Genomic DNA, 25628 nt, shown 5'->3' with positions numbered 1-25628 from the left:
CAGTGCATTTAAAAGACTTGTTTTGGGAGGGCTGGAATTTAACGAAATTAAGGCTTTGATCCTGTGTTAGGCCACTTTGTGCTGTTCCAACACTGCAAAAGGACCTAACAGCCAACTTAGTTGCACTTGCAGGATGTTCAGAGAGTTTACACCCACCTTAATGGCCCCTACCCTACCCCTTGACCTGCATTAAAGAGCCTGATGTGGACAAGGACAAAGGGTCATAACCAGGTCACTGGGAAAGCAAAGTTCTACCTGAACATTCTTCTTGGATCTAGTGAAGCCAGCCAGAAGCTGTAGGAATTTGTGTAGTAGTTACATGTCCCTCTGCCATGACATTCTATGAATGGAATGGGACGGAATTCTTCTAAGCAGGATCCTGGTGATGCCAATGCTTGGCCAGAGGCCTCTGAGCCGGCACTTGTATACTGTAACAATAAAACCAACTTTAATGTACATCTGCTAAGCACCTTTTACTGAAATGAACACAAGAAATATCTTTCTAAAAATCACTGTATGAAGCACTGTTCTGGCAAAGTACCCTTGTGCAACAAGGCTAAAACAACAATCAGCACTGTTTAGTTTTATCAAAGGATGGATTATTTTATTTTTGGCTGGTTTCATTTTTCTAGTAATACAATTTACAGTCTTGTGATGAAGTCCAACACAGAAGCTTAAGACAATTGAAATTTGACTTTGTGACATTTTTCTTATTTCCGCAAATGTGTTTTTCTCTGTTCTGTGAGAGGTCATGAGAGCCAGCCACAGGACAAAGATAGAAATTCCCTAGATGAGGTTGAGCACCTGCTTAGTTAAGGACGATAGTAAGCTGATTTCAGATGAGCCATTTCTTCATTTTTTATCATCTGCTCATTTTTCCCCCTTGCACTGATTACTTCTCCATCGAAAGCAGACATAGAACTTTTCTGATCTGTAGTGAGAAACATGCTCATAGAAATGCCTGTATAATGAACCTTTACAATAGAATAAATACTGTGGTTGCAAACCCCTGTTGTAGCTGATGAAAATCTGCATGTTAAAATCAGCACCTAGAATCAATCAATCAACCAACCAACCAACCAACCAACCAACCAACCTTCCTTCCTTCCTTCCTTCCTTCCTTCCTTCCTTCCTTCACTTTACATCACTTACGCTATGTCTACACTACAAAGAAAAGTCTGAAAAATCTTTTTTTCCGCTTTTCTTCCGAAATAGGCTTTTCCAACATTTGGTCTGTCTACACGGGGCCAAATGTCAGAAAAAATCCCTCTTTCAGAACATCCCTTCTTCCTCGTAGAACGAGGTTTACGGGGATGCTGAAAAACTGCATCTGCTTTTCCAAAATTTTTTTCCGGAAAAGCAGATGCATTCCTTGGACACGGCAGAGCTTTTCTGGGATACTAAAAGCTCTGCAGTGTAGACATAGCCTTAGCGACAAATCCTGGGGAAGACAGCAAACCTCACTCCCCATGTGAAGGGGTGCTGCTCCACATGAAGAGGTTGTGGGCATTGGTCCCTGTAAGATTTTCCATCCCTTGGTCCTTTCCCCTTTCTTCTCTTGCCCTGGCCCCCTCCTTTCCCCTCAGAACAAGCCCTTTCCTCTCCTCACCCCCACCTTCCCCTTAGTTCTCCCCTGCCCCTTCCCTCACCTTCTGCCTTCCTAACACCTGTACCCCTCAATTCCCTCTAGCTTCCTGGTGCCAGGGTGGGTCAGCATGGCGGGCAGCTGCCCTGTGTGCTGGGGCTGGAGCTGGGATACTATATTTCAGTGGTCCCCAACCATTTGGAGCTGCCGGGCGCCAGGAGGCACGCGTGCGCCCGGGGGCGGGGCTGCGCATACACCACACCCCCATGAGCCACGTGCCTGGGACCAGCAACCCCATGCACTGTATGGCCATGGGTGGGGCTGCCCATTCGCCACAAGCCTGGGGCCGGTGTCCCCCATAGCCGCGTGCCCAGAGCTGGCACCCCCCATAGCTGCGCACCTGGGGGCGGGGAGGCCAATTTGCCGCACACCCAGGGCCGGGACCCCCCATAGCCATGTGCCCGGGGTGCGGGTGACCAATTCGCCGGGTGACCAATTCGCCGTGCGCCCGGGGCCGGCGCTCCCCATGCACCATATACCCGGGACTGGCGCCTCATATGCACAGCACACCTGGGGCCAACACCGCGCATGCGCCATGCACCCGGGGCGGGGCCAGCCCTAAGCACTTGGCAGATGCCAACAATGCCCCCGTGGGCACCATGTTGGGGACCACTGCTATATTTAGTACCGTGGTCCTGGCCCCAGCAGCCTCCATGCAGCCCTGACCGCAGGTGCTCCCAGGGTGGGGCTGCATAGTGGGCAGCTGCCCCGTGTTCTGGGTCTGGAGCCGGGGCTGCAGTGCTATTTTTAGTACCCTGGCCCTGACCCAAGAGCAGCTGCACTGTGGACTGGCTCTGGTCTTGGCACACGAGGTGCTATTTTTAGCACCATGGCCCAGGCTCCAGCTCCAGCAGCCACTATGCAGCAGCCCACCTTGACGACAGCTCCAGCCCTGGGGAAGGGTTGAAGCTAGGGCTACGGCTGTGTGGTGGCTGCCTAGCTGCTTCTGGGGCAGGGCAGCTGTCCACTGTACAGCCACGTCCCACAGCAGCTGAGCAGCCACTGCACAGACACAAATTGTTGGTGCTCACCCGCGCACCATATAGGGAACTATGATTGTGGGGCAGGAGGATGGAATTTTCAGTCTCAGTCAGTCATCCATAGCTGCTAATGTCGCATATGAGGAGGTAACCTGATAATTCCCCACCCTCCCATTTGGAAACACTAGAGGAGTCAGAGGATCTTCTCCAGATTTCACAAGTGGGATGTGCTCTCCCTTCTGATGACATTTATATTATTGCTGTCCAGCTCTTCAGTCAGCACACAATTTTTATCTGGATTATGGATTTTCAGTGGAGTTAGGCTCTACATTTGATTGACATTAACACTGCCTAGTGTTGTTAAGGCTAGAACTCTAGTTTCTAAACTGGTGTTGAATATGGTTAGCTCTAGGCTACACTTGCTCTGCAATGATATTCAGGAGCAATTCAGCTGCACTCATTGATGACACCTGCTTTCAACACAGAGTAGACAAGTTTATGAAAACACACAGCTCATTTACTTTTCATCTGTCCATAGTAACCAGAGTTCTTCTTTTGCTGCTTCCCCTTTTCTTTTGGGAGTTGGCACCTATTGCTGATCTAAGACTCTTTCTGTGCCTGGCTGTTCTGGAACTTCTGCCATAAGCATGAAAATCAAAAGGATTAATAAAATCCTTGCCTGTTTTTAGCCAAAAAAGAATATGATGGCTTTTTTAAAACAAATTTAAAATGCCATGGGCTAGTACCAGCAATACTGAGAGTACAGGAATGGGGAGAGTTCTCCCCAGGTTTACAAGAATGCATTAACTTTCCAACCTGCATTAGCAGCTACCAGTGAGTATTTTTTGTCTATTTGTCTCTGTCTTCCCTTACCATAATGAAGGAAAAACCCTTCCAGAGAGACATCCAGCCTTGAGGACATAAAGGAACTGCTGTTGTTTGGCTGTGAACTGCTATTGTCATTGCTGGCCCTTCACAAACAATACATCTGTAATATGAAACACATAAGTATTGGGTGAAAAATTCCAGACATTTATAGACTTTACTGATACAATTTCACATTTCATTACATGCACTGGTCTCAGTTTAGGAATTTGCACTCATAACAGTGTTTCCATGGAACTTAATAGGGAAATGGGTAAACTTGTAACCAGCTGTCAGGTTATCCAAAATACTTGACCTTGCCATTTCCAACCATATACACTGCACAGGAATTGGCAAGGAGATTAGCCCTAGAACACATGATAATCCAAATGCTACCATTACTGAAATGAAAGATTAAAACTTGCTTTCTTTATGCAAGGGTGGCAAACTTTTGGTCTGAGGGCCACCTCAGGATTCAGAAATTGTATGAAGGGGAGGGGAGGGAAGGCTTGGGGAAACTGTGCTTCCCCAGCCAGGCTTGGCTCGGCCCCTGCCTAGAGTTCTCAGCCTAAGTCTGTAATTTTCTTGCATTGATTCCAGTAATTACAATAACTATGATTCATTCTAGTATATGTTTATTACAGTTGAATTTACTTGAAGCAGAAAACACATTTCTAATATTGAAATTAAGTCTATTTCCTTTTAGCCTGTCTAAATCTAATATACCTCTACAGCAGAGATGAAGAACCTAAGCTTGGGGGGCAAATGCTGGATCAGGCCCCTGAGGCTCAGGGGTCCCCCTCACCTTTGGGGAGCCTGCGCTGGCACTCCAAGTCCACCCCCCACCTCCCTGTGGGGCTGTAACACACAAAATCTACTACCCTGGGCTTTTCCCCCTTTCCCCCAGGCTCTGTTGTGTGAGGGGAATGTGCGGAGTGTCTTTCTCGCTCTCAGTTGGAGGCCATGTTTATGATGGTTTGTTTGTTTTTTGCTTCTCATTTGTGTGTGCCCCCCAACTGATTTTTCTGTGGGTCAGTGGCCCCTGACCTGAAAAAGGCCCCGTCCCCCTGCTCTACAAAGTCCAAGCACATTTTTTTCATACTCAGTACAAACTTGTAACACAGGCCTCCTCACACACACATACCACAATTTGCAGTTTGAGCCAGGCGCCCAGGGCCTCTAGTAAAGTGTACCTTCCCCGCTCCTACCCTATGTGGTGCCACCTGCACATGGAGCAGCTGATCATTATGTAACTATTATTTTTAAATATCAAGGTCAGTGAGACTTTGGATTGTATTCCTTGTGCCAATTACGTAAATTAAATATACCCCAGCTTTAACTAGGATACCCAAGTTTAACTTGGATACCCGAATGTTTGCAGTACTATTGTAGCCATGTTTGTTCCAGGATGTTAGAGAGACAAGGTGGGTATGATAATACGATGTATTGGACGAACTTCTGTTGGTGAGAGAGACAAGCTTTCAAGCTACACAGAGCTCTCCTTCAGGTGAGGGAAAGGTATTCGTGTCACAGCTAAATACAAGATTGTCTAGTATAATTAGTTAACAGACACTCTAAGGGACGATTCAATTTTTCAATTAATGCCCTCTGCAGTCATCATAGGACAAAACAGTGGGGTTAGTGGGTTACAGATTGTTGTAATAAGCCATGACTTATTACAAACGGTTAGAAATTAAACCATATAGTTCACCATGTATTTAGTTGTGGTATCCTCAGTGCTGGTTAAACCTCTCTAGTCTGGCACCCGGGGGACCTGACTGATTCCAAATGAGAGAATTGTCCGGACCATGGGATGTCAGTATTATCTAGCAGCATTACCAATACTTCAACTGCTTACTGGGCCCTTAGAAGACAGTTAGGATTAAATTAGAACAAAATAACAGCACAGAACATTGAGAACTAGGACTGGTGGCTGTAAAAAAACTTTAAGGGGCCACGGAAAACTTGGCCATACACATGAAAAGTGACATCCAGCTAACTAAAATCATTCTGGACCATGGATGTTTTCAGAGAGTTCTGGACTAGAGAGGTTTAACTTGTACCCTTCCCAGACCTGAAGAAGAGCTCCATACAACTCGAAAGCTGGTCTCTGTCATCAACAGCAATTGGTTCAACAAAAGTTAGTATCCCACCCATCTTTTTAATAGAACATTTCAGTTTCAATATGAAGATCTTCTTGATATTTGCTCATTTAGGTTAGATCTAAATTATTCACTGCTTGGGACTTTGTTATCACATATCAAGCACATATTTAAATATAATCAAATATCGAGGTGGCTGAATTCAGAGCATGAATTGGCTGAGACAGACAGACTAACTGAAAAAAACCAAGATCATATTACAGAACTGTGAATGGAGGCTGGACTTCACTAAGATCAGTTTGAAATATCTGTACTAGAGTGGCCATACAAATGTCTCTGTCCACAAAGAGATATTTCAAGTCTGGTTAATAAGTTAATTACTGGCACAGTATATTTTAATATTTATGCACTCTTGAAAGCTTAACTCATCTGTACTTGACATTTTGCTGTTCAAAATAAATGCTATTATCAGTGTAGTTCAGAAGAGGGGCTGAAGTTATAAAACTCATACCTGCTAATATAGGGCTGTAAGGCACTGCCAGAGATTGGGGCCATGTCTTCTGGCATTAGTGCTGCAGTTGATAGCCAGTATGAATAGCCATTGCGAGAAGCAAAACTGCAAACATCATTGGTATTACAGAATAAAAATGGCATCGTGGTAAATCGCTGTAGGCAGCTACCAATTGTCCCTGAAAGACACAGGATGGCAATCTTGTGAAAGCCATGACAAATATTTAGCATCAAAATGGAACAGCCATGTAATACAATCCAATCTATAGCTCTAAGAATAAATATAGATAGTGCATGCAAAGAAAAGAGCCACTTCTCTGCACAGTAGTACTGTAAGTAAGAGTTTCTACTGACTACATTAAATACAAAGAGGCAACACTAAATGTACCATGGGGGCTAAGAACAAAATCTCCTGAAAGCAAGGAATTATTTCTTTTGATTAATTCTGCAATAATGTTGTCACCTCATCCCTGAGCCTGAGAGATCAAGGGGTGCATAGAAGGAGCATGATCAGGTCTGGCCCACAACATTTTGCCACCTGAGGCAGGGAGCTCAAATGATGCCCCCATGTCCCATCTCTTGGGTCAAAACTTTGAAAGGTCTCAATTCTGTTTTCTTCCTGTTCTACTCCTCCTATGGTACTTCTCTGCTACCTACCCCAAAAAAGGAGAACTAACAACTTAAAATGCCTTGTTCAAAAAGAGTCAACTAGTGGCACTCCCCCCCCCCCCAGTCTGGCACCTGAGGCCAGTTTGCCTCATGGTAAGGCCAGTCCTGAGCATGGTGATGGTGGGAAGGAACATGGTGCCAGTTTGCCTTATGGTAAGGCCAGTCCTGAGCATGGTGATGGTGGGAAGGAACTGGGCCTTTCCAAGCCATAATTCCTTCCCAGGGTTTCTCTGGGGATGGTACAGCTAATTGCTTCCACTAGATTGAGCTGGTTGTATAGGCATTATCTAGCCCCTAATATACAGTGGAAATTAGTTTCTCTGACCAATATTGTCATGTCAGGTAGACAATGAGATATTTACTGAACATTTGCCTTTCCCACCACCAGCAGTGGAGGGTTATTGCCATACTGAGTAATGTGGCTATGGGTTTCTAGAAAAGGGTTTGAAAATTCTTTCTAAAATGGTACCAAGATCTTGGCCATGTGCTTGCTCATTTCCTTGTACAGAGAGAAGAGAATAACCACTGTAGATCTCGGCTGTCCCAAATGGACATGAAGGAATCTTTGTTGACTGGCTGTGCCTTGCAAAGAGGAAGCCTCTTCTTGTTGGACCAGGAATGGAAATACCTGGGGAACCAGGTAGGCCCCGTACTCCTGGAAAGCCAATAAGTCCAGGAGAGCCTGTAAAAAAACCCAAAACATACATATTTTTATTCCATTACTCTTTAAACATGAGTCTCTGATTGCTTTCTGAAATTAATGCACCCCTCTGGAATCAAAATTGTATATAGTTCAACAACTGAAATATTGCTAGTATCTGCACTCCAGTGTCTAGAATCCCCAACAGACAATCCCTGTCCCAAAGAGCTTACATGCTAAATAGACAAGACAAACAAAAGCTAAGAAGGAAAACTGAGGTAAAATGACCTGTGGAAGATAACATGGCAGGTTAGTGGTAGAGTTAGGCATAGAATTTGGAGCTAGTCACTCCCACAAGAATGTCTGACCCACTAGAACACAAAGTCTCTCCTGTGTCAAGCTAGAACCTTACACACATCTCCATGAATCTTCCAACTTTTATAAGTCCTGACCTACCCTGAGCAATTTGCAGGGAAGTCGACAGAATTTCTGGCCCCCAGGTAAGGGGTGTGTGTGGGGGGAGGGGAGGTGCGGGGAGTACAGAATTCTTCCTTCAAGATGTATCCCCTAATGCACAGTGCTAAATAATATAAGATACATTAAGAAACATGACTTACTTGACAGGATAGTGGTAAATATAAACCATTTTATTGTGAATGACTTGAAACAAGCAATTCCAATTTGTTGTTTTATAACTGACTGTTTATTTACAAAGTAAGGAGCCTTGAAGGTTGGTGACAGACAGACAAACAAGCAAGCAAGCTAGCAAACAAACAAACAACATTTAAAAGATGTTAAACAGCATAACCAAGGGAGGGAAGATATGTTTTCAAATAAGATCTGAAAAAAGATGATTTTAGTGAGACTACTCATGTGTTTAAGGTTGAGCATGTTTGCAAGTGCTTTACTAAATCTGGGCCTGGCTGACAATATCATAATGTGTCTTCTATCTGAATGGAAGGATCCCCCAAAATTAGAGCCCAACTTTATCTTCAGCTTCAGTATGATGGAACACAAAGAGCTCTGTCGCCTTTACTGTACCTCTTTGTCCTTGAAATCCTTTGTCTCCTTTTGGACCAATTGGTCCAGGTATTCCTGGATTTCCACAATAGCCTGGTAGACCTTTTATACCTAGAGGCCCTGTGTTGTTTAAATAAGAATGTGTGTTAATATCAGAGATGAAAATAAGCCAGTGCAGCCCACTGTAGCACTCTGGCAAGAAGCCAGCCAGCTGTCTGGGGCATTCAGCTACAGCGGGAGGGCCAGGAAAGAGAGAGGGGCTGGTTGGAGTCACCCCCAGGGTCTGCCCCAGCCATGAGCACCCTCGCCTCCACTGCCACCATTTTGACAGGGTGAGGGACTGCAGCCGCACATACTGAGTCCCTATTGCTTTTTCCCTGATTCCTGTGACTAGGGAGTGAGGGGAAAGTGCAGCGCCTGATGCATTCCTGGGCACTACCCCTACACGCTCCCCACATCCTAAACCTTTGCCCTGAACCCCTCCTCTTTCCCCCAACCCTGACTCCTGCGCCCCCACATATCCAGCCCCCTGCACTAATTCCTGCACCCCCACACCCTAACCCCAGCCCTGAACTCCCCACACTCCACCCCAAACTTAAATTTTTTACAGGTACTGTTGTATCGCAACCCCAACTCTGCCCTAAGGTTCCCCCGCAAGGGGCAGGTTGCAATAGTACTGTATCTGTAAGAACTTTAAGTTACTTTCACCCCCGATTAATATAACAGTAATTGTTCTATATATTCACCATTAACAATTACAATAAACAAACAAAAACAATCAGCCAGACAAACAACACCAGAGTGTAGCTTCATAATAGCAGATAATGTGGCATAATTTTTTTAGAATCAGAATTCTATGATGTTGCTGTCCCCAGATTTCACATCAAATAAATTAGGATGATATAAAAACAGTGGCTATATTATAGAACGTTTTAATTTTCACAAAGGACTTTTACAAAACTAAAGCTAATATTAATAGAGCAAATGCTGAAAAAGGTATATTAAAATTATGCAAACATACAATAGCAATAGTATGAGTTGCTGCACTTAGAGCCACAGATAATGTAGATAGATTCTAATATACAATACATTTTCTTGTAATATACAAAAAGGTGCTGGTTCAAGATTCTCAATAGTTCTAACTGGCCTTATGTGCTTCTACTAGGAACACCCACTTCTCCCACACACCTGATCTACTTCAAGCTGTCAATATGACACTAAAATACAGTAGAAAAGGAAAGCTATTTGAAGAGAGAAATGTGTCCATGTGGAAATTCAGAGTCCCAGCCAACCATCAGCATGTCTCATGAAGTAGTCTGGGCAAACATATTTGATGGTAAACCATACCATGTAACCCTGGTGGCCCTTGAGGTCCTAGATGTCCTGGTGGTCCTGGTCTTCCTGGTGGTCCTGCAGGTCCTTGGTTTCCTGGGACACATGTTACTTTCCCAGGTGATCCAGGATGACCTAAAAGTGGAAATACAACAAAGAGCTGGATGCTTTATATTAACCTCCCAGTGGGCTAGAAAGAGAAGAACTGGAATAATGATTACCAGGGGGGCCCTTTGGTCCGATTGGTCCTGCTGCACCCATTGGTCCAGGGGGTCCTCGATTACCCTTTTCTCCTAAAAAGGAAGATTAGACATATACCTGATTGTAGAAGCCAAAAGAACGGTCCGTGGTTCCAGACATTCATTAAAGAATCTGCCAAGTACATGATCTCACGGAGCCTTAACAACATACTACAGTGACTAATTACTTGGTAAAAATGGCAACATAGGAGTTTATGATTACTGGTGCTCAATTGTGTATATTTACAAGAATACAGATTTTTATTTTTAACTGCCAGTCTCACAAACTCAGCCCAGACTCTCTCACTCAAGCCGGGTTCTTTCCATTTTATGTAGTACCATAATCTGGCCTGCTGGTCAAATGACGGGCTCAGTGACAGCTGTGCAACACCACCACCTTCAAATTCTGCCTTCAGGAACAGTGACTGACTATAGTGGGATTGCCAAAGTTGTAAATGTTGGAAATTCAGTGAATGATTATTCTGCAGCTGCCAAATATGGGATGGAATCCTGGTAATTTCCTGGTAATTTGTCCATGATTGTGTTGGCAATAAAATGTGTTATCCTGTAGCATCCAGAAGCCCCAATGAGGATCAAGATCCCATTGTATGAAGTGCTGTACACACATAAAAAACAGTCCCAAAGAATTCGGGTTGTGGCAAACCTAAAAATCTATCCCCACCTCTAAACCTCATAAAATGTGCAAAATCAATCAGCTATGGGTAGAGTGTATCCCAAAGAATCATTTGGCAAACCTTTCCCCAAATCCTTAGACTGGCTTTGTGCATGAGTGATGGGTCATAGTGGGATATGAATAGGATACTCTTGTTGCTAGCTAGAAACCAGGGTCAGAAGATCTGGTAAACCAGAGGAGCCACCTCGTTTTGTACTAAGTTGCCTGGAGGGAATGCAGATGTTTTTTATCTAGTTATTTTCATATTGGGCTAAACCAGAATTCCCTCAACCCAGAGAGGATGCCTTGTCATCAAAACTTAATTTCTGATGATTTTTCTCTGTTACTGTGTCACCCCTTAAGCCTTCTGCAGCTATATTTACTAAGAAGGTTTCATGTCTCCAGTTATACACCTGGTACTGTGCTGTAACACAATTTGCAAATGATTGCACTTTGTCCACAAAAAGTATGTTCATTAAATAGGTGAATACCTGTTACTCCCTGAAATCCTGGAAAGCCAGTTTCACCTCTAGGACCAATGTTTCCTGGGGTGCCATCAACTCCCTGCAAGTCAAACAAGAACAAAGAATCAGAGCAGTATTCACATGCTGCAAGATATGCTAACTAGGTTTTCACCTAGAATTTAACATTACCTGACTATGCTAGTTTTCAGGCAACCAGAATGACACAAAACATGTCAATTAATTTCTACAACTCAACTAAAAATCAAGAGAGAACGTCCAATGGAGAAATATCTGAGCCACTAAAACTCTTAATTTCTTTTTTTACATCACAACTTTTTTCTCTGAATGCAATTTTCCCTAAAACTGTGAAATTAAAAAGTGTGTGAGAAAGGAGGAGTATTAATTTCACTTACCGTTGAACCTCGGGCACCAATATTGCCAACCAATCCCGGTGGTCCTGGTATGCCATCTACACCTCTAACACCTTTGTTCCCTTTTATGCTGTAGACAGGGGTTCCATAAGATCCTGGACTACCAGGATTACCTAACATTGAAAAATAAAAGCTCAATCAGTAAAAGCAATCAGTAGGCATATTTCATGGCTGCATTGTTTACTGCACATCTTTGCTATGAAAAGTGACTCTTCAGAAGTGACATCACGGGGCTCCATGTTCATTGTCCCTCAATGATTCAAAAGCAAGAAGTATAAACATGTAATTTTTCCAACAGCCATCCCTGTGCATTTAACCTGGGTTATTTCCATCCTGCATCTATCACCAGTTTTCAAAGGTCTTCAGATCAGATTAGGTCTTCAGGGACACTAGGGCTACCTCGTTGCCTATAAGTAGGTGGTAGGTAATACTTGTGCAAACCCAGTGGCCCAGCCGTGATGCAGGATCCCAAGGGAAACGTGTTTATGTAGGACCGTGAGAAAGGACTGGGATGTTAGCAGATGACGTGGTTCATGCATCAAGATCCATTATGTTATTTTGATTTTATGTTTCACTGTGTAAATATATGTAGTTTTTGCCATAGAAAACATAAACCAACAGACAAACAATTTTCTGTTTAATCATAAAGTGCAGGTTCACACAGGCCCCTTTCACCTGTGATTCTAGATTTGCCAAACCATCTCCACCCGTTACTAAAACTTTTTTTCACATCAGTAAGAAATAAGAGTAACACACCTCGCTTTCCAGCCACTCCGGCAAGACCTCTATTTCCTTTCTGGCCAGGAATCATTATGCCCGGCGTACCTGGGAATCCTGGCTTTCCATTCAATCCAGGAGGTCCAATTGGTCCTGGATCCCCCATTAGACCTTTAATACCTTCTGGTCCTGGACAACCAGGAATCCCCATATCACCTTTGATTCCTGTGAAACATAACAATTTGCATAAGTTCTGAGATAATTTTCAGGGGAGCAACCATTACTTTTAAAATCCCAACAACCAAGAATGAACACATTATACTTTGAAAATGAGACTGGTGCCAGGGTTGGAAATTGAGTAAATGTCAAGTGTCTGTCTGTTATAAGATCCAAATTGTTGTTGTAAAGCAATGCAACTCAGGACAGGAAACACTCATTATGGGATGGGGAACACACTGATGATCCTCTGAGACTAAACTGGAAACCTTAGCTGTGCAAATGAATAATTTTGATAAAGGAGTGGAGAGATGTGAGGAATGGAAGAAAGAATAAGGGATTTTAGCATTGCCATGATAAAAAATGCTATAGTTTTGCAGATAGAACTGGCAAATCCTATTAAACCAAGCCACACTGACCAATATCAGGATCCCAACTGACTTATTTTATTCATAGTGCACAGTATGTTAGAAAATATCCTGATAATCAAATTGCACTAAAAACAAATTAGAGACACCTGTGCTTGACCACAACTTTATAAAAGCAGAAAATATAGCCTTAATTTCTCTGTGTTATATAGACTTAACTGTACAAGACAGACATCTTGAAATCTAACAAATAGGGTTAGATCAATAGTTTTAATCACAAAACCACTCTCCCTCTTTTTAAAGAGCCTACATGACAATTTAAGCATCCAAGTGCATAATTTTGCTTAATAAAAGGCCCCCCCCCCCAAGCTGTTTAAACTCATGGTATCTGTAAAGAAAACTCACCTTTAGGACCAGAAATACCTTGTGGACCTGGAATCTGCCATCCTGGTGCACCTGCAAAATATTTTACATGCAACTCAAAAGTCCTTAAGCACTGGTCAAAGACACATGTTATATTTGTCTAACATTTCACACATTTAAAAACAATGAGTAGTCCTGTGGCACCTTAGAGACTAACAAAAATATATATGGTATCATGAGCTTTCGTGTGTAATTTGTTCAACATATACTGGATCAAACAGCACATTAATTGTATGAAAAATCGTTAATAGTTTGGATTTGTGCTATGCTGCTACTTGGAAATACAAACGAGTTACCATCCCTGTTTGTCCAGGAGGCATATTTTGCAGTCGTATTTCAGGAACATCCTACCAATGCTACAGCTTGTCTATTTTCACACATCCATACTCACACAAAACCAAACTGAAGAAAAAAGAGAAAAAAAGGGGGAAAACACTGCATTTGTTTTAAACAAGCAACTAAAAATGAGAAAAGAAAAGCATATGAAAAATAAAAATAACGTGACAGTAAAGGTCGAACCTCTCTAGTCCAATACCCTCCGAACTTGACTGGTGCCAAACCGGATAATGTGTCAAACCATGAGAGATCAATATTTTCTAGCACTTGGTATCCAACTAGTTCTGAAGCAGTAGCCATTATAGTATAAGGCAATACCCTTAACTTGGTAAAAGTGGGCACTATGTTATGATCATGGTAAATCAAAAATGTCATAAAAGCCATGTATATACACTCTATTTTGATGCCCTATGCAAAATTAATCCAGAAAGTTTGTGAAGAATAAAAGAAACATTTTAGTTACCAATACAATTTGTACTTCAGGCATGCTTTTTTATACCACAAGATTGACAAGGATTGTTAACAGGAAAGGACAAGAGTTTAAAATAACAGGAAAATATTATACTGCAGTACCTCGTTCTCCCTTTTCCCCTAGGGAGCCAGGAATACCATCCCGTCCTTGATTCCCCCTTTCTCCAGCAGATCCATTGGCTCCAGGGGATCCCATTGCACCTGGGAATTATAAACTGTCATTTTCATTTTTACATATCTATTAAAATGCAAAATGACAAGGAACTGATGCTCATTTACTGGAGTGTTATTAACAGCGGTGCATTAAAAATCACAATTGTACTAGTGTACAAATATTTGTAAAGTGTAGCCTCCTACTCTCACTGAACTCACTGGAAAAGCTCCCATGGACTTGAATAGACCCATCTTATGCTTACAGGCTACTTTTTTCTTTCAAAGAAATTGCAGGATAAGGAGACCCCATTTGGGCCTCAGAATCTCCATGCCTAGATCCTATGGCAGATTTAAGGCTTACTGAGTGAGGATGAGAGCCTGACATTTCTTATACTGGTATAAATCTACAGCAACTCCAAGGAAGTCAAGAGCACTACATAGATTTACCATGGTGTAAGTGAGACTAGAATCTGGCCATGACAATACTCAATGCAGGCTGGACCTCCCTAGTCCAGCACCCTCAGGACCTGAACTGTCCTGAACCAGGGAGTTTCCTGGACCAGGAGGTCAGTGTCCTCCCGAGCTTCTCTCCCTAACGCTGGCCTACTATGGGCTCCCCATCCTGTTGTTGGCCTGCTGCCCCAAGAAACTGCAGGGTTCCAGCTGCTACCGCCTGGTGGCCCCACTGCCACTGGGGATTCCCTGGAGTTTGCTGGCCGGGGCCACCAGCCTCCACCAGCCCTGCGTCAGCTGGGGCTGGTTTGCTGGCCGGAGCTGCCAGTCACCCTGGCCCTACTGCCAAAACAGCCCTGCTCGAGCCGAGACTCCCCTACTGCCTGGCCCAGTTGATGTTGGGTTTCCCCAGTGTGTGTGTGGGAGCTCCATGGCTGGTGCCCAGCCCTGTTGGTGCCAGGGGCTCTCTCAGCTGGCTACCCTTGCCCCTGGAGCTCTTTTGTCCAGCAACATCTGTGGGCCACAGATGTGCCGGACCAGAGAGTCACAGATATGGGAGGTTCAACCTGTATTAATTTTATTCATTATGACTATTTCCCCCTATATTTTCACTTCAGTAAAATGTATAATAGATACATACATCTCCCTTTATGTAAAAACAGTGAGGAATCCTGTGGCACCTTAGAGACTAACAGATTTATTCCTCATTGTTTTTTGCAGATACAGACTAACACAGCTATCCCTCTCAGATATCTCTCTATATGTATATTTTAAAGTATTCTTATCTTTGTTCCTCTAACAATGGACTGTCCCACTCTGTCTCTCTCTTCTCTGATTGCTTTTTATCTATTTCGGCTAGGTCTTTGGTTATAGGTGTCATTTATGGTGAGCTGGGGGAAGAGGGGCATTATCCCGCCCCTCAAATTTGAACCCCTGGATTTCATACTGGAGGTCTGCTTAAAGGTGCATGCTCTGGCTCCAAAGGCAGCTCTTAACTGCCACAGAGTTGGAGCTTCTTGCAGCTTTGCCTTTGGGGCAGGGAGTTTGTTATAAAAAGAGGGAGGCAGGTGATAAAGACTAACAAAAGATTGGTCATTCAAGTAATTAAGGGATCACTAGATCATCATGAAAACATTGCCATGTCCTTAAAAGATGAAGGGGTGGGTAGCAATGAATACTGTGCTGCTGGGATTTGAACCAGTACTGTTAAACTTTTAAATGTTATTGAAAAAGAGGTAAATAATGAGATGGCAAAATTTGCAGCTACTACAAACTTACTCAAAATAGTAAAGTCCAAAGCTGTCTGCAAAAAGTTACAAAGGGATCTCACAAAACTGAGTGACTGGGCAACATAAAAGCAGATGGAATTCAGTGTTGAGAAATGCAAAATAATGCACGTGGAAAAATATAATCCCAACTATCCACACAGAAATGATGGGATCTAAAATAGCTGTTACCACTCAAAAAAGAGACCTTAGAGATCATTGTGGATAGTTCCCTGAAAAAATCTGCTCAATGTTCAGGGGCAGTCTACAAACTAAAAATACCTAACAGAATATCAGTAGGAAAGGAATAAATAAAAAGACAGAAAATATCAGATTGCCTCTATATAAAGCGATGGTATGCCCACATATTGAATACTGGATGCAGATTTGGTCACTCCATCTAAAAAAAAGCATATTGGATTTGGAAAAGGTACAGAAAGGGCAACAGAAATGATTAGGGGTAAGGGACAGCTTCCATATGAGGAAAGATTAACAAGACTGAGACTTTTCAGCTTGGAAAAGAAATGACTAAAGGGTTGGGGGATATGTTAGAGGTCTAGTAAATCATGAATAGTGTGGAAAAATAAAATAAGGAAACGTTATTCACTTCTTCAGAAATATAACACAATAATTAAATTTATAGGCAGCAGATTTAAAACAAATTATTTCTTCACACTCAACCTGTGGAACAGAGTTCCAATAAGAACAAAATAAATTCAAGGAGGATAGGTCCATCAATGACTTCTAGCCAGGATGGTCAGGGATGGTGTCCCTAGCTTCTGTTTGTCAGAAGCTGAGAATGGGTGACGGGGGATGGATCATCTGATGAATGCTTCTTCTGTTGATGCCTTCTGAAGCACCTTACATTGATCCCTGTCGGAAGCCAGGATACTGGGCTAGATGCACCATTGGTCTGACCCAGTATGGCCATTCTGATTTTATACAGAGTGCATATGTATTTTCCCTCTCCTGTAACCCACTAGACCCCACTCCACTCCTGAGTGAGATAGAGCCGAGATAGATCCCAAGAGTCTTGACAGAGTCAGTCAGTCAGTCTCTCTCATGCTCGCTCTCTCCTTCAGTTAGTAAGAAAGTAAGATTACATGTTAAAATTTTAAGATTAACCAGTTTCCCTTAAGTGACTTGCCACAAGATGTCAGAATGTTAACATTAGAGCTGAGTGGGTCTAAATTTTCTTTCTTTTATACAGGAATTAGAAACAGGGCTCCTATCAGCTAATTGCTAAGTTGTCTGCCAAAACAGTAGTTTTCCAGTTCCTCAGTAGCCCCCTAGAAAGAGGTGATATGTGTGGGTGGGGAGGGTGAATGGAATTCCCATCCTGCCCCATTGGTTGGCTTGTACTGAGCATGCCCAGTAACACTGAGGAAGCCGCTGTCCTCATCTGCCCCACCATGCTCTCACTCTCTTCCCCTTCACGCCCATCAGGGAATGCACTGGTTGCCCTCCCCCCACCAAATGTGAAATGCCCCGACATTGGTTTATTCATTCACTGTGGGTATCACAATGATCTTTAGTGCTATCTTTAATGTCCTGATCTTTTAAAATCTCTCGCTGGGATTAAACTATACCTGTAGCTGTATAATGGAAATGTTAAAGAACCTTAGAAACTAAGCTCAAATATATATATAGTCATGTGCAAAAACTGCAAAGCAATTGAAAATCTCAACTGTCAAGTGCTAACAGAGGAAACAAACAAGAATGCAGAGATCTGGGAAAGAAATGAGAGAGTGAGGACAAAAATCCAACCTGGAAGGCCTCTTGTGCCTTTCCATCCTGGCACCCCTTTGCGTCCTTTAGCACCAGGATCTCCAGCACATTCAGATGGTCCTGTGAATAGGGGAGGAGTGATGGAGAAAAATAAGAAAAAACTGCATCACCCTGAATTCAGGTCAATACTGGGTCCAGAGGTTTGCTAGAGCTACTATTATTTTACTTGGACCAGAGTCTCAGCTTATGTAAATTAGCATGGCTCCCATAATTTCAATTTGCCAACTCCAATCAGCTGAGGAACTGGTCTAATTATTTCTGTTGGGAGATTTGGAAATCCCCTTTTGCAAAAAGCTTGTAAAATCTCACCATTTCCCTAAACCAAAACTCACCTGGAATTCCTGGTTCTCCACAATCCCCTCTATTTCCAGGTAGTCCAGGTTCCCCAACACGTCCTGGCTGACCTGGTGACCCTCTCTCTCCTTTTCTTCCCATTTCTCCTGGGGGGCCTGGATCACCCTATGAAGCAGCGGTCAAGAACATTTTTGGATAAGAGTTTCGTTAAGTTAAAATGCATACTGAATCAGTAGCATTTTTAAAAAATCACATCTATTACAGCTAATGTGAATATAATCATGGCTATTTGTTGAGAAATGACCTACAAAAAGAAGATACCAAGTATGTGAAATGTCTGCTCCTAAAATTTGATAATGCGCCACTGACAGTTTCAAAGAGAGATCTTAATTTCTAAAATACTGTCCAATGTATATTTTAAATATCTTACAAAGTAGTTCCCTGAATCTCTGGCTTCTATTTTCCCCCAACACTCAGTATTAACATCACATACATTTACACAGCTCCTGGATATAAAATGGCCACCCTGTTTGTTTAAGTCTTTCATTAATATACAGATGTACATAAATGTCCAGATTTTTTTTAAATGTCCACCTTCCTTTGAATCCTCTGATTTAGGCCACTGTCAAAAACAAGGCTCTGATGTAGATGGGTAATTGGTCTGACCCAATATAACCAATATGTTATTTTACATAGATCCAAGATGATAAGTAATGGTGCTTAGATAGCACAGGTCTGGGCATGGTATGAGAATCTAGACACATAGATTAGATGGATTGCCTAGGGGGTAATATAACATACAATCTGATCCACATATTTCAAAATATCTCATGTAAAATAGATTACAGTTAATCTGCACTTGAAAAAGTGAGTGTTTAGATGCTCCTGGAGCGTGTGACACTGAATTACAGTTATGTGGCCTAACTTTTCAAGAGAAAGTTCAACTGTTTAAAAAGTAACAATACACGTTGCATCATGACATTACTACTCTGTCAAAAACTGGTAGAACAACTTCAAAACTCTTATTTTCTTTACATGTGATAAATGGATTTTTCCTGTACAGCTCAATAATATTCTATTTTAAGTGCTAGTTCTTATTCTCAAAAGAGCTAGTTTCATAATAAAAATATGAAAATTATTTCAAGAAGTTCCACCTTTACAAATATGAAACTCCTAGACACAGGGGAAATAAAAAACTTGTAGATTTATCCTAAAATGTAGCTGTAATAGGATTTCAATATTTTTCATCAACAGCAGATTATTTCCCTGCAGCATTGACTGGATTAGACTGCTCCTTAATAGTTTTCTGCCCTTGGTTATACTGCATTCAAGTGTGCTGTCTATTGAGTCATTACCACAGATTATCTATTGTCTTCATGCTGTACCTTTGGTCCTGGGTTTCCTGAAGGCCCAGATGCTGAATTAGCTGGTTCTCCTTTATCACCTGGAGAACCAATAAGGCCAGGAGGGCCTTGTGCACCGGATGGGCCGGGCAAACCTTGAGATCCTCTCTCCCCTTTAGAACCTGAAGTGATGCAAATATAGGTCTCACTCTCAAAAGCATAACACTTACATATCATACTAGATACTTTCTATGCTTTATGGACTATCTTTTTAGTTACCAACTCTTCAGTAATGAAAAACAAAATAACTGGGGGTATGTCTACACTACAGCGCTAATTCGAACTAACTTAGTTCGAATTAGTTAATTCGAACTAAGCTAATTCGAACTAACAGATCCAGACTAAAAAACTAGTTCTAGTTAGCGTTTTGCTAATTTGAACTAGCATGTCCACATTAAGTGGACCCTGAACCAGGGTTAAGGATGGCCGGAAGCAGTGCCGGCAGGGCATCAGATGAGGACTTAGAGCATGGAGCTGCTGCCTCAGGCTAGCCGAGGGCTGTGCTTAAAGGGACCCGACCCCCACCCCAGACAGACAGTTCTCAGGGGTGCCCCGCTTGCAAAGCAGTCCTGGCTTGGAGTGCCCTGAGTGCCCACACTGGGCACATCACAGCACTCGGCCATCAGACCGGCTGCATTTGCCGCAGGCTGCCATCTGGGGAGAGGGGGCAATCGGGGGGCTGCAGGAGAGCTTCCACCCCCAGAAGCCCGCAGAGCCAGCCCAGTCCTCCCCATCGGGGGCTCGTACCCCATTCCTCCCTCACCTCCTTCCACTTACCCTTCCCTAGCCCCCATTCCTGATGTACAAAATAAAGAAAACGTGTGGTCAAAAATAGAATCTCTCTTTATTGAACAAAACTCGGGGAGACTGGGAAAAGGAGGTGGGAGAGGGGAAGAGAGAGGGTGGGAGAGGGGAGGGCAACTACAATGATGAGGGGTTGGGAACAGGTCCCATATGAAGAGAGGCTAAAGAGACTGGGACTTTTCAGCTTAGAAAAGAGGAGACGGAGGGGGGATAGGATAGAGGTCTATAAAAGCATGAGTGGGGTGGAGAGGGTGCATCAAGAAAAGTTCTTCATTAGTTCCCATAATAGAAGGACTAGAGGACACCAAAGGAAAGGAATGGGTAGCAGGCTTCAAACTAGTAACAGAAAGTTGTTCTTCACAAAGCAAAGAGTCAACCTGTGGAACTCCTTGCTGCAGGAGGCTGTGAAGGCTACAACTAGAACAGAGTTTAAAGAGAAGTGAGATAAAGTGATGGAGGTTGGGTCCATGGAGTGGTATTGGCCAGGGGGTAGGAGTGGTGTTCCTGCCCAAAGTTTGTGGAAGGCTGGAGAGGGATGGCACGAGACAAATGGCTTGGTCACTGTCTTCGATCCATCCCCTTCAGGGTCCCTAGGGTTGGCCGCTGTCGGCAGACAGGCTACTGGGCTAGATGGACCTTTGGTCTGACCCAGTACAGCCATTGTAAGCTCAGGGCTCAGGGTCGGGGGAGTCTCAGTGGACCACCTTGATTTTCATGCAAACCTGCTCCTGGGTGGCCAGGCTGGCAGCTCTCCTGCCCTAGGCGGCCACTTTCCTGTGCCTAGTGCAGAGGTCGTGGACGAGGTCCACGATGTCTGCACTATACCAGGCGGGTGCCCGCCTCTTGCAGTCCTGGGCAAACTCCCGGGAGCCACCAGCCTGGTCCCGGGAAGAGGGGGAGGGCTGGGGGGCATCGGGTGGCTGGCTCGAGCCGTGCCAGGTGCAGGGTCTGCTAGCTGGGTGCTGGCAGGCTTGCACCTGGCACGGGCACCATAGCCAGCCCGTGCCCCTTTAAGAGGTCCGGGGCTGGGAGCGGGGCAATAGAGTTTCCCTGGTGTTGGCCAGAGTGGCCACCAGGGAAAGCTGGGGAGGGCTAGCCTCCCACTAGTTCGAATTAAGGGGCTACACACCCCTTAATTCGAACTAGTAAGTTCGAACTAGGCTTAGTCCTTGTACAATGAGGTTTACCTAGTTCAAACTAAGCGCTCCGCTAGTTCGAATTAAGTTCGAACTAGCGGAGCGCTAGTGTAGCGCCTATCAAAGTTAATTCGAACTAACATCCGTTAGTTCGAATTAACTTTGTAGTGTAGACATACCCTGATAGTGCAATTTATTTTCTTACATATATTAAAAGAAAAGGTTGCCATTACAAGTAGTAAAGTACAACACAGTTCAGGTAGTATAGGTTATGAGTTACATAAGATACATTGCTTGTGATTAAAGATAATAAATGCAGTCTTAAGAGGTTCAGTCTTTAACTTTAGCAACTTCAGAGATTTTTGAATGAATTTAGAAGTTTGGGGAAAATATCCTTGAAATAACTCTTGGGCAGGGTCTACACTGAAGGGGAAGCTCAAATTAAAATATGCAATTCCAGTGATATTAATTACATAGCTGGAAGTCGATGTACTTTGATTTGAGTTTCTCCACCATCCCCAAAGCAGGAGGCCAATGGGAGCAAATGCTCCTATCAGCCTCCCTTACTCCTCACAGGAACAAGAGTACCAGTCACCAACTGGGGTGCCCTCTGAGTTCGATTTAGTGGGTCTTTACTAGATCCACTAAATCAAACTCTGGAAGATCAATCATGGCAGCGTCGATCTTCTCCGGCATGAAGACATGGCCTTGGATGAATTTTCCAGCATCAGATATAAAAACTTTGGAATAATCCCAGAAGAGTTTTCCTATATCATGGCTTCCTATATCAAGTTGTTAAGCACCTCTGCCATTTCCAAGTTTCCTATTATTGTTTCTCCCTCTTCACTGAGACCTATCCTTGGTCTTTCTCTTGCTTCTAATATATTTGTAGAATGTCTTCTTGTTACCCTTTATGTCTCTAGCTGGACTAAGTTTGTTTTGAGTTTTTCTCTTTCTAATCTTGCTCCTGCATTCTTTGTTTGCTTATATTCATCCTTTGTAATTTGATTTAGTTTTCACTTTTTAAATGACTCCTTTTTTATTTTTAGATCATGTAAGATCAGTAGGTTTAGCCAAGGTGGTCTCTTACCATACTTTTTATCTTTCCTACGCAGTGGTATAGTTTGCTTTTGGGCCCTTAATAATATTCCTTTGAAAAACTCCCAACTGTCTTCAGTTGTTTTTTCTCTTAGTCTTGCTTTCCATGGGACCTTACCTACCAGCTCTCTGAGTTTACTAAAATCTGCCTTCCTGAAATCCACTGTTTCTATTTTGCTGTTCTCCCTTCTACCTTTCCTTAGAATCATGAACTCTATGATTTCATGATCACTTTCACCCAAGCTGCCTTCTACTTTCAAATTTTCAACCAGTTCTTCCCTATTTGTTAAAATCAAATCTACAACAGCTTCCCCCTCAGTAGTTTTCTCAACCTTCTGAAATAAAAAATTGTCTTCAATGAAGTCCTAGGACTTATTGGATAATCTCTGTCCTGCACTGTTACTATCCCAACATATGCTTGGATAATATACACGGTCAATCAGCAAGTCTCATTCTTAAATTGTATAATTTATACCTCCAGTTAATTGCAGGCACAACATTTGAAGCTAAAATGAGGCCGACTTAAAAATAGTAATACATTTAGCCCAAAGCGTAAAACAAATTGTCTTCTATTATCTTATATAAATTGATATTATATCACATATTGTGTGACTTGACAAAAATGCATATTAATATTAAACAACTATATTTTAACAATTAAATTTAAGTTTTTAGCCTCATCTTTTGGACCATCCTGACTTCTGAGGGTATGTCTACACTACCCCGCTAGTTCGAACTAGCGGGGTAATGTAGGCATACCGCACTTGCAAATGAAGCCCGGGATTTGAATTTCCCGGGCTTCATTTGCATAAGCGGGGAGCCGCCATTTTTAAAACCCCGCTGGTTCGAACCCCGTGCAGCGCGGCTACACGGGACTCAAACTAGGTAGTTCGAACTAGGATTCCTATTCCTATTCCTATTCCACGAGGTGTACCGGTAGTTCGGAATAGGAATCCTAGTTCGAACTACCTAGTTCGAGTCCCGTGTAGCCGTGCTGCACGGGGTTCGAACTAGCGGGGTTTTAAAAATGGTGGCTCCCCGCTTATGCAAATGAAGCCCGGGAAATTCAAATCCCGGGCTTCATTTGCAAGTGCGGTATGCCTACATTACCCTGCTAGTTGGAACTAGGAGGGTAGTGTAGACATACCCTGAGAGCTTATTCCTCAACCTGATCACTGGATTTTTCATGACATTAATTAATTGTAAATTATGTATGTACGTATGAGGGTGTATGCATGTGTTATTCCCAAGATCCTCCTGAGATCTTGAGCATGAGTTCTTTATCCAGCCACTTCCTCTTCCATAGCAGCCCACATAGTAATACATTGCAGCTAAATCTTTGTTGTTCCTCATCATTATACACAGTGGATTTTCAGGCTTTTCTCTTCCTAACTTCATAGGTCCCTAAATCCACTTGATGGAATCATTTCTGCTTTTACTCCAAGTAGGAGCTCCCTCAGAGAGACCCATGATGAACACATAGCTGGCATGTGAATATACGTCCAGGTATGACTACCAGAACTACTACAGTAAAACTCCATTGGTCCGGCATCTGATGGTCCGGCACTCCTGATGGTCCAGCACCATCAGGAACCGGAAGTGCTCCGGGCAGTCGGACCATTGGAGCTGCTCTGCCGCCTCTTCCCTGATTCAGCCACTGCTGAAACTGACCAGCGGCTGAATCAGGGAAGCCCGGGGCAGAGCAGCTGGAGTGCTGCCAGTAGGTCCCGTAGTGCTGCCCCTCGGGGCTGCGGGACGAACCCGGCAGCAACCCAGCTGTCCCCAATTCAGCCACTGCTGAAACTGACCAGCGGCTGACTCCAGGAAGCCCGAGGCAGAGCTGATCTGCCCCAGGCTTCCCGGAGTCAGCCGCGGGTCAGTTTCAGTGGCAGTTGACTGGGGGACGCCTGGGGCAGAGCAGCTGCGGTGCTGCCGGGTTGGTCCAGTAGCACTGAGGAGCGACACTACCGGACCAACCCGGCAGCACCATAGCTGCTCTGCCCCCAGCGTCCCCAAGTCAGCCGCTGCTGAAACTGACCAGCGGCTGACTCCGGGAAGCCCGGGGCAGAGCAGCTCTGCCTCGGGCTTCCCGGAGTCAGCTGCTGGTCAGTTTCAGCAGCGGCTGACTTGGGGACGCCTGGGACAGAGCAGCTGGGGTGCTGCCGGGTTGGTCTGGTAGCACCGCCCCTCAGCACTGTGGGACCAACCCGGCAGCACCTCAGCTGCTCTGCCCTAGGTGTCCCCAAGAGCAACTGAGGTGCTGCCGGGTTGATCTCGCAGTGCCAAGGGGCGGCACTACCAGACCAACCCGGCAGCACCCCAACTGCTTTGCCACAGGCGTCCCGATTCAGCTGCTGCTGAAACTGACCAGCAGCGGCTGAATCGGGGACGCCTGGGGCAGAGCCGGACTATCGGAAGGGGGGGCTATGAGGAGTCTGGGCTGTACTACATATCAGCCCAATTCTAACTGTATTCTTCAGAAACACTGTACAGGTCCTGTATGGCACTGCTGGAAGTCTCCACCCCATGCAGAGACATCACACTTTTCTTCTCACCTCAGAAAAGTTGAGTCAAATAGGAGGGGGAAAAAAGAAACACTAGGGCTGTGTCTACACTGGGCCACTTATTCCGGAAAAGCAGCCGCTTTTCCGGAATAAGCTGCGAGTTGTCTACACTTGCCCCTTGAATTTCCGGAAAAGCAGTGACGATTTACTGTAAGAAATCAGCTGCTTTTCCGGAAAAACTATGCTGCTCCCGCTCGGGCAAAAGTCCTTTTTCCAGAAAACTGTTCCGGAAAAGGGCCAGTGTAGACAGCACAGTAGTCTTTTCCACAAAAAAGCCCCGATCGCGAAAATGACGATCGGGACTTTTTTCCGGAAAAGCGCGTCTACATTGGCCACGGACGCTTTTCCGGAAAAGCATCCTGCCAATGTAGACGCTCTTTTTCCGGAAATACTTATAACGGAAAACTGTTCCGTTTTAAGCATTTCCGGAAAAAGGTGCCAGTGTAGAGACAGCCTAGGAGCTTTATCTGAGTTAATTTGTTTCTGTTGCTATAACAATATCTATTAGAGGCTTGGTGCATCTTTCATAACTGATGAAAACAGTAAGTGAAAGCACAAGAAGAAATCTGC

At 43.9% G+C, this 25628-nt stretch overlaps 1 protein-coding gene across 3 annotated transcripts in view; it reads right to left on the bottom strand.

Moving 5' to 3' along the window:
* COL4A3 (collagen type IV alpha 3 chain) overlaps positions 1-25628 on the bottom strand; it is a 149644-nt gene that overhangs the window by 2840 nt on the left and 121176 nt on the right. For 2 of the 3 annotated variants that reach the window (XM_075937588.1, XM_075937590.1), the window contains exons 37-51: positions 19439-19578; positions 18092-18218; positions 17739-17819; positions 14203-14301; positions 13276-13326; positions 12326-12511; positions 11552-11682; positions 11166-11238; positions 9984-10055; positions 9778-9897; positions 8452-8550; positions 7240-7452; positions 6103-6280; positions 3499-3613; positions 256-428 (exon numbers count right to left, since the gene is read on the bottom strand). In XM_075937588.1, the coding sequence (XP_075793703.1) occupies positions 256-428; positions 3499-3613; positions 6103-6280; positions 7240-7452; positions 8452-8550; positions 9778-9897; positions 9984-10055; positions 11166-11238; positions 11552-11682; positions 12326-12511; positions 13276-13326; positions 14203-14301; positions 17739-17819; positions 18092-18218; positions 19439-19578 (1858 nt within the window). The remainder of the gene's footprint in view (positions 1-255; positions 429-3498; positions 3614-6102; positions 6281-7239; positions 7453-8451; positions 8551-9777; positions 9898-9983; positions 10056-11165; positions 11239-11551; positions 11683-12325; positions 12512-13275; positions 13327-14202; positions 14302-17738; positions 17820-18091; positions 18219-19438; positions 19579-25628) is intronic. The other variant, XM_075937589.1, reaches the window with a different exon arrangement.

This window comes from Pelodiscus sinensis, chromosome 10 (genome assembly GCF_049634645.1).
Source record: "Pelodiscus sinensis isolate JC-2024 chromosome 10, ASM4963464v1, whole genome shotgun sequence".
Classification (NCBI taxonomy): Eukaryota; Metazoa; Chordata; order Testudines; family Trionychidae; genus Pelodiscus; species Pelodiscus sinensis.
The sequence above is the reverse complement of the archived record's forward strand: the minus strand, read 5'-3'. Positions and strand labels throughout refer to the sequence as shown.